The sequence below is a fragment of the Colias eurytheme genome, chromosome 6 (genome assembly GCF_061535395.1).
Source record: "Colias eurytheme isolate Ceu_HAF_F1 chromosome 6, ilColEury1 Martin Lab GWU primary, whole genome shotgun sequence".
NCBI classification, from domain to species: Eukaryota; Metazoa; Arthropoda; class Insecta; order Lepidoptera; family Pieridae; genus Colias; species Colias eurytheme.
The window spans coordinates 13,407,154-13,423,180 of record NC_142985.1 but is presented as its reverse complement, the minus strand read 5'-3'; the positions used below and the strand labels follow the sequence as shown (position 1 = coordinate 13,423,180).

Here is a 16,027-nt window from a genome sequence, read left to right as displayed (position 1 = left end):
CAGTAACTCAAACTACCCTAATATAATATTTTGACAATCGATTCCTCCTAAAGGCTTTCATGGAGGAATGTGTTTATTTTACCAATTATAGACCTAATTAAGAGCAATCTATCAGTACCGGTCACAAGTTGCACTTTTGAGTTTTTTGGAAGAAAAAAAATAAAAACTTCAAGTATCATAACTACCCTAAAAAAATTCAATTCCCCGTAAACGCCTCCGTGGTGGAATCTGGTATTTTTATCAATGATAGTCCTAATTATGAGCAATCTATCTGTACTGGTCACAAGTTGCACTTTTGAGTTTTTTTGAAGAAAAAAATAAAAAGATCAAGTTCAGTAACTCAAACTACCCTAATATAATATTTTGACAATCGATTCCTCCTAAAGGCTTCCATGGAGGAATGTGTTTATTTTACCAATTATAGACCTAATTAAGAGCAATCTATCAGTACCGGTCACAAGTTGCACATTTGAGTTTTTTGGAAGAAAGAAATATTTTTTGATCGATTGATGTGTAGTATGGGGAAATTGTTTGAGCCAAAATCATTTTTTACTGCGTATAACTCAGAAACGGTAGGATATAGGAAAAAATGATTTAGGTACAACTTGTAGATAATTTTATGGCCTTTCAACTTTTCCCTGAAAGTTTTTCTCTAACATGTACCGTTTTTGAGATTTAAGTGAAAAATGAAAAAATGGACCCATTCCCCCCCTCCCCTCACTCCGGGGCTCCTCCTAGTGTCCCGGGGTTTTAGTATGTTTATTACCTAGGGACTCTTGACATGTTTCCGAAGAAACATCTTACGTTACTAACTCACGCACTCTAGAACTTTTTATTCAATGGACTATTTATTGGATTATAGCGGTAAAAGTGGGAATGAATAATCGAATGTGGTCAAATAATATACTCAAGCGGCATATCAATTGACGTCTGAATTACAATTAGTCATGTTTTATCAAAATCGGTTCATCTGTTTATTACATATAGGGCACCTTATGGGTGATATAGTGGGGATAAATAATCCAAATGGAGCACCAAACGAAAGGATATGACGTGTACATATAGGTACATGGTTTACATCAAAATCGGTTCTGCCATTTACTAGGGGTGAAAGGGAAAAGTTGAAAGTCTGTGAAAGTAGAAGGATATGGGAGCGGGAGGATAGCCATACCCTGGAAATTTTGAACTCTTTTGTACCTAAGTTTTTTTAGCTCAGTTTAGTAATAAATTTTACTAACAGTTATTTTGTGTTATTATTTATTTTATTTCTTAACTGTAAAATAATCTGTAAGTACTTATAATTTAGTTGTTTATGGTAGTACGTGTTTCAAGACGTGTTTACTCAATAATTGTGTGTTAAGTGGTAACTACTATGCAGTCACTATTCCACGCGGACGAAGTCGCGGGCACAGCTAGTTTTAAATATATTTTATAAGTTTGACTTTGAACGTAGAGATTTTAATGTTATATTAGTTTGTTACATAATTATATCGCCACTATTCATTCTTTTCCTTTTTATTTAGCTAAATAATTAAGAAATATTAGTTAAGTTTAGTCAATATTATCTAATTAATTAATTATTATCTGCTGTCAAATACTTATTATTTTTGAATATAAGGTCATAATATAATAATTATTAAAAGTATATACAAAATAATGTGTCTGATATCCTTCTAATCTCATTAAGTAGGTACATATATTAAAAAAACCGGCCAAGTGCGAGTCGGGCTCGCGCACAAAGGGTTCCGTAGCAGCAAATATAATAAATTACAGTTAAATCAACCTATCTCAAAAACTATAAGAGATACTTTGATCAAACCAAAAATCGTTGAAAGAGTTAATTAGCATGCATCACCTCTATTTTTTTTAGAATTTTATACCCCGTAGTTATAAAAATAGAGGGGGGGGGACATACTTTTTACGACTTTGAGAGCTGATATCTCAAAAACCGTTCACTTTAAGAAAAATGTTTTTTAGAAAACTTTATATCATTTTAAAAGACCTTTCCATTGATACCCCACACGGGTATGTACATCGAAAAAAAAAATTTCATCCCTCAGTTACATGTATGGGGGGCCCCACCCCCAATTCTTTTTTTTACTATTTAGTGTCATATTTTTGTAGCGGTTCATACAACACATATTCCCATCAAATTTCATCACTGTAGTACTTATAGTTTCCGAGTAAATCGGCTGTGACAGACGGACAGACGGACAGACGGACAGACGGACATGACGAAACTATAAGGGTTCCGTTTTTGCCATTTTGGCTACGGAACCCTAAAAACTAGGACAGTCGAGGCACAATTTACAAATTCGAAATACTACGTTATTTTTAACTTGTACCATAGAGACTGGAGCGAGGTGCTTTTAAATTTCCTTTCGTATTTTTATTTTTTGCAAATAGTACTTTTTCTTCTTATCTTTTGAGACTGCGACTTACTACAGTAAATTGAACTTAATGTGAACTTTGACTCTATCCATGTTAGCGTATTTAAGTACAAATATATTTTTTGCGTTATAAAGTAACATTTGATGCACTCAATTCAACTCTAAAAAAATCTCAAATTGAGATGGTATTAATATGATACGAATTTTTAAGATGGACGATAATATTCATAGTACATGTTTTGCAAAAAAAAATAAAGTTATGATTGTTGTATAACACGCTATTGGTCAATTTATGAAAAACCAATATGGTACAGTAGTACAGTACAGTAACAATAGGTATACCTACTTATAATCATAACAGAATATGTATAGCAATATACTCCGATCAATTACCGTGGCTTGTTAAAAATGCATTCTGCTTTTCTTTTTTTTTTCTTACATATTATTATACAAATATTACTTTCAACAAATAAAGTCGATAGAATTGACGCAGTTACTAGTCTAGAACATAACTATTGATTTGTCAGTTTGTTACATAGAGCCGGTTCGACAACAAATGTTAACGAGGGTAAAGGGAAAACCACTTACACGGGTACTAGCTGATAGGATTCGCAATCCCACTAACAATTCAGGAGGTCCCGACAAATGGCCGCACCATTCTTTGCGATTTTAAACAATCACAAAGGATCTTAAGGTCTCCATTGTATTTTCTTTTTAGTGGAGTCGAGTATTTGTGCAGAAAACGCTGGGATAGTTGTAACGTCGGAAAATTAAAGTTTATTGTTTGAATAATCCAAAGCTGCAATTGTGGTTTGTTTTTATTATCGCAGATGGTTTTGCTCCTTTAAAAATGCGGAATTTTATTATAGAATAGGTGCAAGTACTTAATTTTTAGAGCATATTTCGATAAAATAATGTTGCATCTGCATTCGTGTGAGAATGCTATGTATACGTGTTATGTGCCCTCAAGGCAGCGAGAGGAATGAATAAAATTTTAGAAATGACCTAAATACTGATATCCTATCTTTGTATAATTATAGCAATTATAAAAAAGCCATGAAATCAAAACCAAATAAAAATAAAAATTCAGTCTTTAAATAAATAAGCATCAACACAATGAAATTAAATATTCTTTTGCATATGATTGACGTATTTCATATTGTGGATAACGCTCAGTGTCCTATTAATAAAATCTCGATTGCTTAGATTCCATAAGGCTGATAAATAATGTATTGACTATAATATAACACAAAATAGAAGACATTATCTACCCCATAGACTTTCCTATGCCCCGGTAAAGATACGTGGTGAGAAAGCAAAGGAGCATGTGAGCCACATGATACGTAGTTTTTCTTTTCTCTTTATTTACTTCCAAAGCTTTAAGAAATCAGACACAGGTAACAAAGTTTGTTTCGGAGTAAAGTATAACAAACAAGAACTTCTTAACAATTTATACAAACACTTATTAATTGACTTACATCAGCTTGAAATGCTTTTAAAGGTTACACGTTTTATTCCTTGATATCCTAATACCGCTTATGGTTCACAAGAGTTTAATTTGACAGCATAGCTTAATAAATAATATAATTAAAAACAAGAAATATAAATAACCAGTAATCAGACGGTGATACATATTGTTAAAGTTTGTCCGTTGATTCCGAAATGTATCAATTTGTTAAAATCACTGTGTCCGAAAGTTTTGACCGTATTGCATGACGATTTATCTTGGATGCTATGAAAATTTTTTCATGTTATGATTGATACGTAATATTACCATGCTACTACCATGGTATTTAATTAATATACCTAGATAAAATATCAAAATTCATCTTAATTTAGGACAATAATTTATATGAACTTATCGATTGTCACTTATCCTACTAATTAATGCGAAAGTTTGTGAGGATGTGTGTGTGTTTGTTTCTCTTTCACGAAAATACCACTGAACCGATTATAATGAAATTTAGCACACATATAGAAGGTAACTGGATTAACACATAGGATACGTTTTATCCCGGAAATCCCACAGGAACGGGAACTATGCGGGTTTTCTTTTGAAAGCGCGGGCGAAGCCGCGGGCGGAAATCTTGTGAGTTATAAATGTCATAGTAACTTGCAAGTAAATAACCATAGTTTAAATAAAACAAAACCTTCTGAACCTCTACATCTATTAGAATGCCTGCTGCCCCAAATGGATAATTTAGTGATATCCGCAACAACAATTTCTGTCTGTTTATGTGGTATCGTTAACATAAAGTGAACTGTGTGTAGGTAATGTGTATCCTGCTGAGAGAAATATTAAGAATCAAATTCTATTGTATTGGACAAAAAAAAATTATATGATATAATATCATACTATTATTTTAAATGAAATAAATAAGATCATCACCAAAAATAAACATTTCCTTCTTTATCAAAGAGATGAGAATAAAATCTGGCTTCCTTTGTTATTTGATATTATACAACAATTTCCGCTCTACGTCCGTAAAAATTTCTTCAAGAAAAACCTGTGCAAAATATCTTCCTCTCTCTGTAGCGGATGCAATTATATTATATATATATTTCACTGATTTGTTTTAAACTAATCCAGTAGTTGTTATTAATTATAATTAATAACAACTACTGGACCGATTTCAAAAATTCTTTCACCATTAGAAAGCTGCATCTTCACTGAGCAACATTGGCTAGGTTTTATCCCGGATATCCCACGGGAACGGGAACTATGCGGGTTTTTCTTTGAAAACGCGGGCGAGGCCGCAGGCGGAAAGCTAGTAATTTATAAACAAATGTGAAAATAAATTATCATTCCAAAACAACAAAGATAAATGAATAACTTTATTCGATTGACCGCATCAATCATAGCAGAATCTATTGTTCAGAAAGCACACACCATCCATATTTAATCATAATTCAAATGTAAATAAATGAATATGTACATACCGCAGTATTTAAAATAGAGTGGTAACATAACCGAATTATACCGTGCAGCACCAAAGCAAATATCTTTGTATTTACATTGCAAATTAAATGTATGAGCCACGAAAATGCAGTGGACATATCATTTAATAACGTAAGCCTCCATATATGTAGTTATTATGAATTATTCATGATACAAATGTTAATTAACTCAAACAGATACTTATTGATGCGCAGTCATAATAATTTGATTGTTGTTTTTCAAATTATAACAAAATTTACATACTTACTGATTATTTGAATTAAACAATATCCAATATTCCTTAATTTTAATTACATTTGCAGAAAGTTATAAAGAAATAAAAATCCTTGATGATATTTATCAAAAACTGTAATAATTTAACAAAATGCTTAAAATAACAAAGGATGTTTAGCTACAACACAACTGCATTGTCTAAAAAATAGAACGACCCATAACACCCCAAATTAACAAGACAACTTAGCAAAATAAATTATTAAATAGTGAGATTTTTTCTTAAAATTAATACGTTAAAATATTTTTTTACGTAATATCATATTTGGTAAACTCGGTAACAACTTCCAACACATAATAATATTTCCCAAAGAACCCGCAACACAAAATTTGACAAAAAACACTGTATATATTTGGAGTTTAAAATATGTAATGAGATTTTCAGCGCAAAAGAAGGCTTTATTTTTCAGCAGACGCCAATATTTATTTAGGATGGCTGTGTACGAAGCGGCCAACTGCGACTGAATATCAAATTAGATGATAAAAATACTCCGTTTAACTTATTTACGCTCGGATGTTTAAAGGCTCACTTTGAAGAACGTTTTAATGAAGAATAGGAATGAGGAAAACATTTGATTACATTGGATAAGCTGTAATTTTTATTTATAAGCATAAATTAGCCTATCGTCTAAGAATTTTATTAATTTACTAGCGGTCCGCCCCGGCTTTGCCCGTGGTACATATGAAAAATAGATGTTGGCCGATTCTCAGACTTACCCGATATGCACAGAAAATTTCATGAGAATCGGTCCACCCGTTTCGGAGGAGTATGCAGACTAACATTGTGACACGAGAATTTTATATATATAAGATTCTTGTTTGATTCTTATTTCAATAAAAATAAGAGCAGTTACGGTCTTTGCATACTATTGCTTTGATGAATGATTGCAATATTATGTCCCTATAAGCAGTTTAATATGCTTTTACAGTGAAACTTTTATTACATCGTCGTCTGACTTTTTGGTCTGTGTAGCGCATGTCGCGTGACGGTCGGCTGCCGAGTAGGTATAAAGCAGTGTTCGGAACCGTTCGAACAGTTTCACTTTTACCGTGGTTTCATAAAACCACACAACATTTTTCTTCTTTTCTTATGTTCTGAAAGAAATGACTTCGGTGAATTTTATCACTTAGTACTTCATAAATTATCATCGTTGGTATTGTTATTGTCTCTTTGATTTAATTTTAACGTAGAAAATACAAAATTTGCCTCGTGGATATTAGTAACAAGTTATTAAATGATTTCCTTCCGTGTATAGCGGCTTACCTAAGCCAAACATAAGCTTTATTATAAACTCAGTTATTCCAACATACTACATACAATATACAAGATGTAGGTACCAGGTAATACGTAACACGACCTTTCATATCATTATATTCAATATGCGCAGGTATTCAATTGGATTCGTCGAATTACAGCGGCTTCAGATATAAAATTTTATAGCGGACTCCAATTTTGTTGCGGAGTTGCCTGAATATGATATTTATAAATGCGATCGGCTTATATCGTAATTTTCAAGCTTTTATTGTAGTTTGGCTTGGTTAACGGTGTATGAATGGAACTACTTTGTTACTTGTGTGGACTTATAGATTACATTGTTTCACATCCACTTAGTGGATGTGGTTGAAAATTGAATGTGTATTTATAAATTTTTAAGCTATTGCATAGCTTCTATCGTGGGCCTTGAGCGCGGGGACCGAATCGAGAAATTCCGTAACGAAAAACCTCACGCTCCCCACTCCGACGGACATGGAGGTGTGGCTTGAAGGCATGCTCTGCAATAGCTTTACCGCGGCAAACCCCGAGTGCCAGACGTCTTTTTTTTTAATATAGAGTTAGTACAATATTCGAGAAAAATGTGATTGTTGAATATTTTATTTGTTTCCACCAATTTACACAAAATATGCTCTTCCAAGATCATTGTAAAACTTACTGGTTTTATTGAAAGGTATAAAAATTAATTCGTCGTTTTCCAGGTGGTTAACAGTGGTGGTACAGCTATAATTAACTGCACGTGGGGCGGCTGGCCAGCTCCCCGTCTGGAGTGGCTCCACAACGGTATACCCATCAGCACAGGCATCGCAGGCGGCCGGGTGCGCGTGCAGAACAGTGGGGAACAACTTGTGATCACCTCTGTACATAGATCGGATAAAGGCGTATACCAATGCATGGCGAGGAATGAAAGGGATTCGGCTCAAGCCAGTGCTGAAGTTAGGTTGGGAGGTAAGATATACAATGTTTTAATAAGACAAGAAACATGGTGAATATTAAAAAAAAAGTCTTTATTTTAGAACCAAATAGGTATTTTACTTATTAAGAACACTTCATTGTACTTATTGTAGAATTTTTCGATTTGATCAGACTGTAAAAGAGAAGGTAGGTAGGCAAGTAATCTGAATTCGGAACATTCCGGGCTAAAATTACTTTCCTATCCCCAGAGTACCGCCCACGATGCTTGGGTTAATTACAAGTGTATTTATGCTATTTATTAACGGCGTGACTTACTACTCTAATATTTCAATCCTGTTTCACATACATATTTTATTACATAGTGATTTTATTACATAGATTGTAGCATTAATGTGGTTTCTAATTAGGTTAGTGGTTCCTATTCCGATTATTATATAACGAGTAAATCTGTTGCGAACCAGGATTGAATACATTATCAGTCTCTTGTATTAAGTCGAGGATTTGCAGTAAAATCAACATTCTAGACAACGGACAAAGTTCAACTAGATTTACAGTACTGAAAGCCAATTATCGTTAACTGTCAGTTTTATTCACCGCTTGAAATATCTATCGATGAATTATTGACCTTTGATTAAATAGGTCTTGAATGGATTGATGACGTCCTATATGAACAAACCTTTAAGACATCAGACTAAAACTTCTTAATAAATACATACATACATATTCAGGACAATTTTCACACACGGCACGATCTGATCCCATACTAAGCTTTCGCTTGTGTTATGGAAACCAGATGGCTGATAAACATACATACATATTTTTTTAAATAAATACTTATATAGATAATTAACGCCCAGACACAGAGCAAACATCTATGTTCATCACACAAATATTTGCCCCGGGTGGGAATCGAACCCACGACCTCTGTCTTGGAAGGCAGGGCCACTACCAACCAAGCCAACCGGCCAGTCAGTAATCTATGAACGGTATGTATAAAATATTTCAAAATGCACGGTATGTATAAAGTAATAAAAAATATCGTTATACGGAAATCGAACCTACGCAATGATATGCTAGCCTAATTCTCATATGAATATTATTATTTTGCAGATACCGCCCCAGAGTTGCAGTACACGTTCATAGAGCAGGTCCTCCGACCAGGTCAAGTGGTGACGCTCAAATGTTCAGCGGCCGGGTCACCTCCACCACACTTCACTTGGTTGCTGGACGGTCAACCGCTGAATACTATGGCTAGGGGACACCGGTTTGTTTTATAGAAATGTTTTAACAAAGATAGAGAACCAAAAGTATAGAAATTCATTACATAAACAGTTTTGAAATTAATTTAATTTAATTTATAATAATATTATGATGATTATAGTCGGCTTTTCAGTACCATTTACCACGAACCCTTTTTTTAAGTAGATATACTAAGAAAAAAACGTACAAACTTTAAATTGATTCCAATTCTCAATACAAAATTGTTTACATCTTCCATTTTAAAAGAAAATCAACACAAATGAAAAAAGCTTACCTTTGAAAACAATGAAGCAATTATTCCCTGTAGCGTTCAAAGGAAGTTATTGTTCGATTTAAAGAAGTTTTTCATCTTTATTTATTCTCATTTCAGATACAGTGTGGAACAATTTGCTACGAAGAACAATGATGTAGTGAGCTACCTCAATATCTCAGCGGTGAGGTCGGAGGATGGCGGCCTGTATACTTGCAGAGCAGCCAACTCATTAGGAGAAGTGTCGCATACCTCTCGTCTTAATATTTACGGTAATTATACAATTATTATTAAAACAAGAAAATAAAATAACTACTACATAATTGAAACATTCTAATAATTTGTTTACTAATTTTCAGGACCTCCTTACGTGAGATCTATCGGACCAATCAGAGCAGTTGCTGGTCGAGAATTGATTTTATACTGCCCTTACTCCGGCTATCCTATCAGGCAAGTAATAAGATGTAGAATATTTACCAACTTTTAAAATGCATGTTAACCATCTGTAATTATCATCAAAACATAATATAATGTATGAAACTCAATGAAATATTATAGATTCATTGAAATTGTTCCTTAGAGCCAAATATAAATCTCTCATTGTGAAATGAATTTCCATCGATATTATGCACTACCTACCGTTACTACCGAGAAAATATAATTATAATCATTGGTCAATTCAAATATATTAAAACTGTAATACCACAAAAGAACAAAGAAGAAACTTGTATTCATATATTTTCTCTTTCCTACTTACACAGTTCAGTCAAGTGGGAGCGAGACGGCAAGCAAGTAGAGTGGGACGGCGGCGGCGGCGCGGGGGGCGCGTTGCGCGTGGCGCGGGTGGAGGCGGCGCACGGCGGCGCGTACACGTGCACCGCGGCCGGCCCGCACGGAGAAATCGCGCGCCGCGAGCTGCAGCTCGTTGTTAGCAGTCAGTTTGTTTGCTTTTGTAGGGGTAAAGGGTTTGGTAGATTATTACGGTAAAGATTGTGTAATGATCCTAACAAAAAAAGCAAAATAAGTAAAACCTTTTAATTGAAATTTTGATAATTGAAAATTTATTATGGTAATAGTGCTCCCATAAAAAAAAGATTGGTCAATATTGAACGATTAAAAAGGCCTAATTATTAATTTACAGAAAATATTAAGTAGCTTGCTCTACATCACACCAAAGCAAAAAATGTATCTCCTTTACAGATCCACCAGAAATAGAGCCGTTCTCGTTCTCAGCAAACTTGCAGGAAGGGAAGCGAGCTCAAGTTAGCTGCAGCGTCATCTCCGGAGACATGCCCGTGCACTTCATGTGGCTCAAAGACAACGGACCAATACCATCTTCACTACAGGTAAATATGATTTCTAGAATATTCGTAGAATAACTATTAAACATTTAAAAAATGATTCCGAAAAAAATATATTCTCCATCACTGAGCTCTAAAGGTTGAAACAGTAGTTATCACAAGACCTAATGATGTAAATCGGTAAATATAACGTATGATATATTCATAACCGAGCAAAGTATTTTGCACTCATATGTAACAAAATATAAATTTATTACGTACCTAGTATGTCCAATTTCATAAAAGTGAATGATCCTGCCGGCGACACATTTGGACAAACGTTGAGCGTGTTTACTGATATAGGTGGAAGAGCGAGGCGCGGATTTTTTCAGCAATCTTGTATTCAAAGAAGTATCCGCTCGGCACAGCGGCGCGTACACTTGTGTCGCGTCCAACAGCGCGGCCAAAGTTAACTATACCGCAGAGCTGGTCGTCAAAGGTACTCGCACTGCACCGGCACTGCACCTAGACCCATCCCGCACGCCAACACCGTCACGCTTATGCACTGATGATATAGAGATGTCGACAGTCCGGGCTGGTCCGTCAGAATAATTGATGCTGCCATTTTGAATTGCTGATTTTTGGGTTAGTTGTTTTGAACTTTGGAAATTTACTTAGCTTTTTCTGGACATTTGCTTGTGTCAGGAATTTGAAGAGCATGATAGAAGAGATAGTGATGACAAATGGCAGTAATTTTATTTTTTCTGGTGGACAGAACTGTAAATTTGTCTGAAACATTGGGTCGTTACATGCCAATTTCCAGCCCGAAATACTCTTACGGGTACTCTTATAGATCACAACAAATGCAATAAAAATGATCACTTTATTTAGACTAAGTTGTTTTGTTTTTGTTTTGCACATCTTTGGATTACAGATTGCTAGAAGGAAATGGTAAATAACTTCGTTTTTAAATAGTAATTTTGATTAAAAATAAGTTTTGATTTTTACGGAAGATTAAGGAAGGGCCTGTAAAATCTTTTAAGTTTTCAAATTTAATAAAATCATTATTGATCTTAATAATGGAGTTCGTACCTTAGCAAATTTTTGTCTACAAAAAAGAGGGATACACCCATTTTCATATACTTACCATATTATTATGTTCAATCATTTTTATGAATTATAAATAATCATAGTAGTTCATAATTTTAAATTTACATACATAACCGAAACATTTTCTTCGTAATCTTTTATGTAGGGAAAAGCCGCTAGGATAGGTAAGAATATAGTAGAATTTTATGGCATATACTTTGTCAACAACTATTGGATTCACAACCAACTTTATAATCAGTTTGTATCTATTATTTCATCAAAATGTTTTAGACCTTTTTACCTAACAGCAAAATATATTCCATCAATATTTGAAAGTCTTGCCTTTAACACCTTCAATTTCTCGCATGCTGCAGTATCACCAAAGTGGGTGACGGAACCAAAGGACGAAGCAGTGCTGGCCGGCGAGCCCGTGGCCATGCACTGTGAGACCACTGGCTCGCCTAACCCACAGGTTACTTGGTTGAAACAAAGAGGTGAGGAACTTTGCTTATAAATTAATCTTATTTGGAACTGTTTTACTACCTCTGATGAATCAAAACTTGTTTGAAATTTTTTTGCCACATACACTGCGCTGGAGCATCGTTTTTAGTTTACAGATGGAAACTAATAAAAATAAGTAACGCTGTAAAATAATTATGTTATATCTATGCATATTAACATACTTCATGGTATCGTCGTACTTTATAATATTTTATCGTTATTTGAATTTCGAAGAATTCAAGATTTTTTTCATATTTTTATGTTAAAATGCAATTAAAATGTTTTCAGCTGGATCATCATCCGACTACATCCCATTAGTGAACCTGGGAGGTCGCTTCCAGTTCCTCACGAACGGCACTCTGTGGATAGAGTCCGCTCTGCCCTACGATGAGGGCTTCTACATGTGCAGGGCTGAAAATGGGGTTGGAACTCCGCTGTCTAAAAATATCTTCCTCTCTGTTAATGGTGAGTTTCTGATGTCTAAACTTTATAGATTTTCAAATTTGTTTACTTGTTAAATAGATCAAAAAATAGATAGAGCAAATTATAAGCTTTATAATATGCAAAAAATATTTGTCTTATTGTTAAGCATATGTACATCATAAATTATGAAACTAAACATTCATAGGGCGCATTTTTTTTGGCTCTATAACTAAAATCAGATGTACATATGTTTCTGTGTACAATACTTTAATTATACATACAGATGTATAATTAAAGTATCGCACACACAAACGTCGTTGCGTGCTATGTACGCAGAGCCTGCACGGTTTGAGGTGACATCGCACAACGTATCGGCGCGTCGCGACGCAGCGGCGACGCTCGCGTGCGAGGCGCGCGGGGACGCGCCGCTGCGACTCACATGGTCGAGAGCGGTGCGGCCGCTTGATTTGTCTACTTATAGGTTAGTAAGTGTTTTGTTGTGAAAATGAGCAATTGAAACAATTGAACTTTATCTAAACATATCCATAAAAATGATAAAAAAAATTTCAAGTATATGTTTTCTTCTTAATATTCAAAAATAAAATCACTATGTTACAGAATAAGTATATCAGAAGCGAAGACGGACAGCGGTCTGCGCTCACAGCTGTACATCAGCCGCACAGAGCGGACTGACTCGGGCGTGTACAAGTGTCAGGCCGTCAACGCGTTCGGACACAGCGACCATTATATCTACTTATCCGTCCAAGGTATATATTATTTACAAATACATATACATGTAATATTGCTCGTTTAACTTGATACTTTAAATTATGTTGTTAAGTTATTTCTCAATGAATGTGATGACTTAGAATAGAAGAAATATCACTGACTTTATTTAATTGTTTGCCGAAGTCAAGACGTCACCCATCATGCTGCATGTAACATGTTAACGCACCTACGTACGTAATTGCAAGTGTTCAGGTTTGCATCATCGTGCGGATTTAAAACGCACTCACGCACGTAGTTGCGTTTGTTGAATTCACGCGGCTCTCATTCATTTCATTTGACCTCTAATTATGATAATATGTCGCCTGTACAGAGAAGCCAGAGCGTCCTCAATCGCTTTCCGTCACGGAGATCCAGTCCCGCGCGGTGCGGCTGTCCTGGAGCCAGGGCTTCGACGGCAACTCGCCGTTGGCCGCGTACGCCGTGCAGCGCGCCGCGCTGTCGGCCGCGGGCGCGCTGCGGGCGGACCACTGGGACGCGGCCGACACGCTCAACGTGTCCGTGCACGGCCCGGAACATCCGCACCTCGTGTAAGTGTTGTGTTGTTTTAATACTCGCCTGTAGGGCCAGTTCCACCCGTATATCGTGTATATACCGATTGTCGGCGGGCCACTGTGGCGTGGGGTACATGTTCGTGACGTCACTGGTTTATCCACATCTCTAGTATGTTGTTGTTTTAGTTTAATTTGGTACTGGATGGACTTGATCAACTTTATGATTATAAGAAATTTAAATTAAAGTAGCTTATTCGGAGTTCTGAAATAAAATAAACATAACAGATATTTTGTTTTTCAGGCTAACTAAAAAGGGAGACATCCACTACGAAGCTCTACTCAGCGGGTTAAGGCCTCATACGGCATACATGATACGAATCGCTGCCATTAACCAGATTGACCGAAGCGCTTACACTGAACCCGTTGTGGTAAAGACACAAGAAGAAGGTAAGTTATCTTACCTTACCTACCTAATCAATAGTCGGCTGTATATTATATAGTTATCAATGTTCTGCTGAGAAAATATAGGATAACAAACAGTAGGTATATTAAATATTTGTTGCTACTGCTAGTCTGTACTTATTTTAACTAATATTAAATTTCTAGCATTACTTAATTCTAGATAAAACAATGTCATATAAGTGCGTAGTGTTATATATCGAAACGTCTTATCTCTCACTTATATACATATTACATATTATACGTTATGTAGCACCGTCGGAAGCGCCGAGCGCGGTGCAGGTGAGCGCGGCGGGTCCGGGCGAGCTGCACGTGTCGTGGCGCGCGCCGCCGCGGGACGCGTGGCACGGCGACCTGCTCGGGTACTCGGTCGCGTGCACAGAGCTCGCGGTGGACGGGATGCACGGGAACGCTACGAGGTGAGTGACACATTACTGACAAATAGGAAGAAACTGTGTGTAGTGGTTTGACGACTTCGTAGTATCACTACATAGTATAAAACAGTCGCTGATGCTGTCCGTCCTTAAATCTTTAAAACTACGTAAAGTAATTTAAGTAATGTGCAGAAAGCTAGTCATTTATAATCACTAACTATTATTATATTGATAATCGTTTATTTATAATGCTTCGTTTCTATACTTTCCATTCTGATAACCAAAAAGCCCAAAGGCAAAATTTTACACACTGTCCGTTCGACACTTTTCATGTTATAAATTAATTCAAATATTATCAAATTCTTACAGAACGCTAACAGTAAACGGGTGGTCGGCGACGGAGCTAAGTCTGTCGTCGCTAAAGAAGTTCACGCGGTACGAGGTGCGCGTGCGCGCGTTCAATGGCGTCGCTGCCGGACCCGCATCTGCACCCGTTACTGCTACCACACTTGAAGGAGGTATTTAAATACCAATCTGTTAGACAAATTAAATAGAAACACATTCTTATTGTGTGATGCACCAGTTATTAAAGTGAAACTTTTATTACATCGTCTCAAACTTTTTGGTCTGTGTAGCGCATGTCGCGTGTATCGCGGCTGTCGAGTAGGTATACCTACTCGGCAGCCGACCGACAAGCGACATGCGCTACACAAAGCAGTGTTCGGAACCGTTCGAACAGTTTCACTTTTACCGTGGTTTCATAAAACCACACAACATTTTTTTTTATTTGTCACAGCATTAACAGTAAAAAATATCTGTAAAATTTCTACAAACAAGCATTTTCTACATCAACAACAGCCCAACTGCAACGCCTATATTACGAAACAATATGCCATCGTAATAATGTATACTGTCGTATAGTACCCGAGGCAGCTCCATCCCGCGTGACATGCTCTGCGCTGTCGTCCTCAAGCGCGAAGGTGTCGTGGGGCGCGCCTCCACCCGCACTGCGCGGCGGCATCATACAAGGGTACAAGGTCATCTACGCGCCACTCACTAGTAACCATGGTGAGTGAATACAACACACACTACTGAATAAATCTACTTAGAATACTTCTGGTCACATACACTACACACGACTAGGACTATACACTAAAGCCAAAACTAACAACGGTGAGTCGGTGAATGCTGATGTAGACAGCATAATACACTTAATACGTTCACAGCACATGGACAAAATGATTACACAACAAACACATCAAAACTGTTGCATATTTGAAAATAATGGATCGATTAGAATTAAT

General features: G+C 36.1%; 1 protein-coding gene across 1 annotated transcript in view; it reads left to right on the top strand.

Moving 5' to 3' along the window:
* The window catches only part of Dscam3 (Down syndrome cell adhesion molecule 3), a 115,669-nt gene that overhangs the window by 87,841 nt on the left and 11,801 nt on the right, over positions 1–16,027 (top strand). The window contains exons 8-23 of the mRNA XM_090102664.1: positions 7,594–7,840; positions 8,918–9,071; positions 9,438–9,589; positions 9,677–9,767; positions 10,079–10,251; positions 10,518–10,663; positions 10,961–11,096; positions 12,061–12,180; positions 12,476–12,652; positions 12,947–13,091; positions 13,229–13,377; positions 13,710–13,926; positions 14,192–14,337; positions 14,603–14,768; positions 15,093–15,241; positions 15,645–15,791. Of these exons, the coding sequence (XP_089958790.1) occupies positions 7,594–7,840; positions 8,918–9,071; positions 9,438–9,589; positions 9,677–9,767; positions 10,079–10,251; positions 10,518–10,663; positions 10,961–11,096; positions 12,061–12,180; positions 12,476–12,652; positions 12,947–13,091; positions 13,229–13,377; positions 13,710–13,926; positions 14,192–14,337; positions 14,603–14,768; positions 15,093–15,241; positions 15,645–15,791 (2,515 nt within the window). The remainder of the gene's footprint in view (positions 1–7,593; positions 7,841–8,917; positions 9,072–9,437; positions 9,590–9,676; positions 9,768–10,078; positions 10,252–10,517; positions 10,664–10,960; positions 11,097–12,060; positions 12,181–12,475; positions 12,653–12,946; positions 13,092–13,228; positions 13,378–13,709; positions 13,927–14,191; positions 14,338–14,602; positions 14,769–15,092; positions 15,242–15,644; positions 15,792–16,027) is intronic.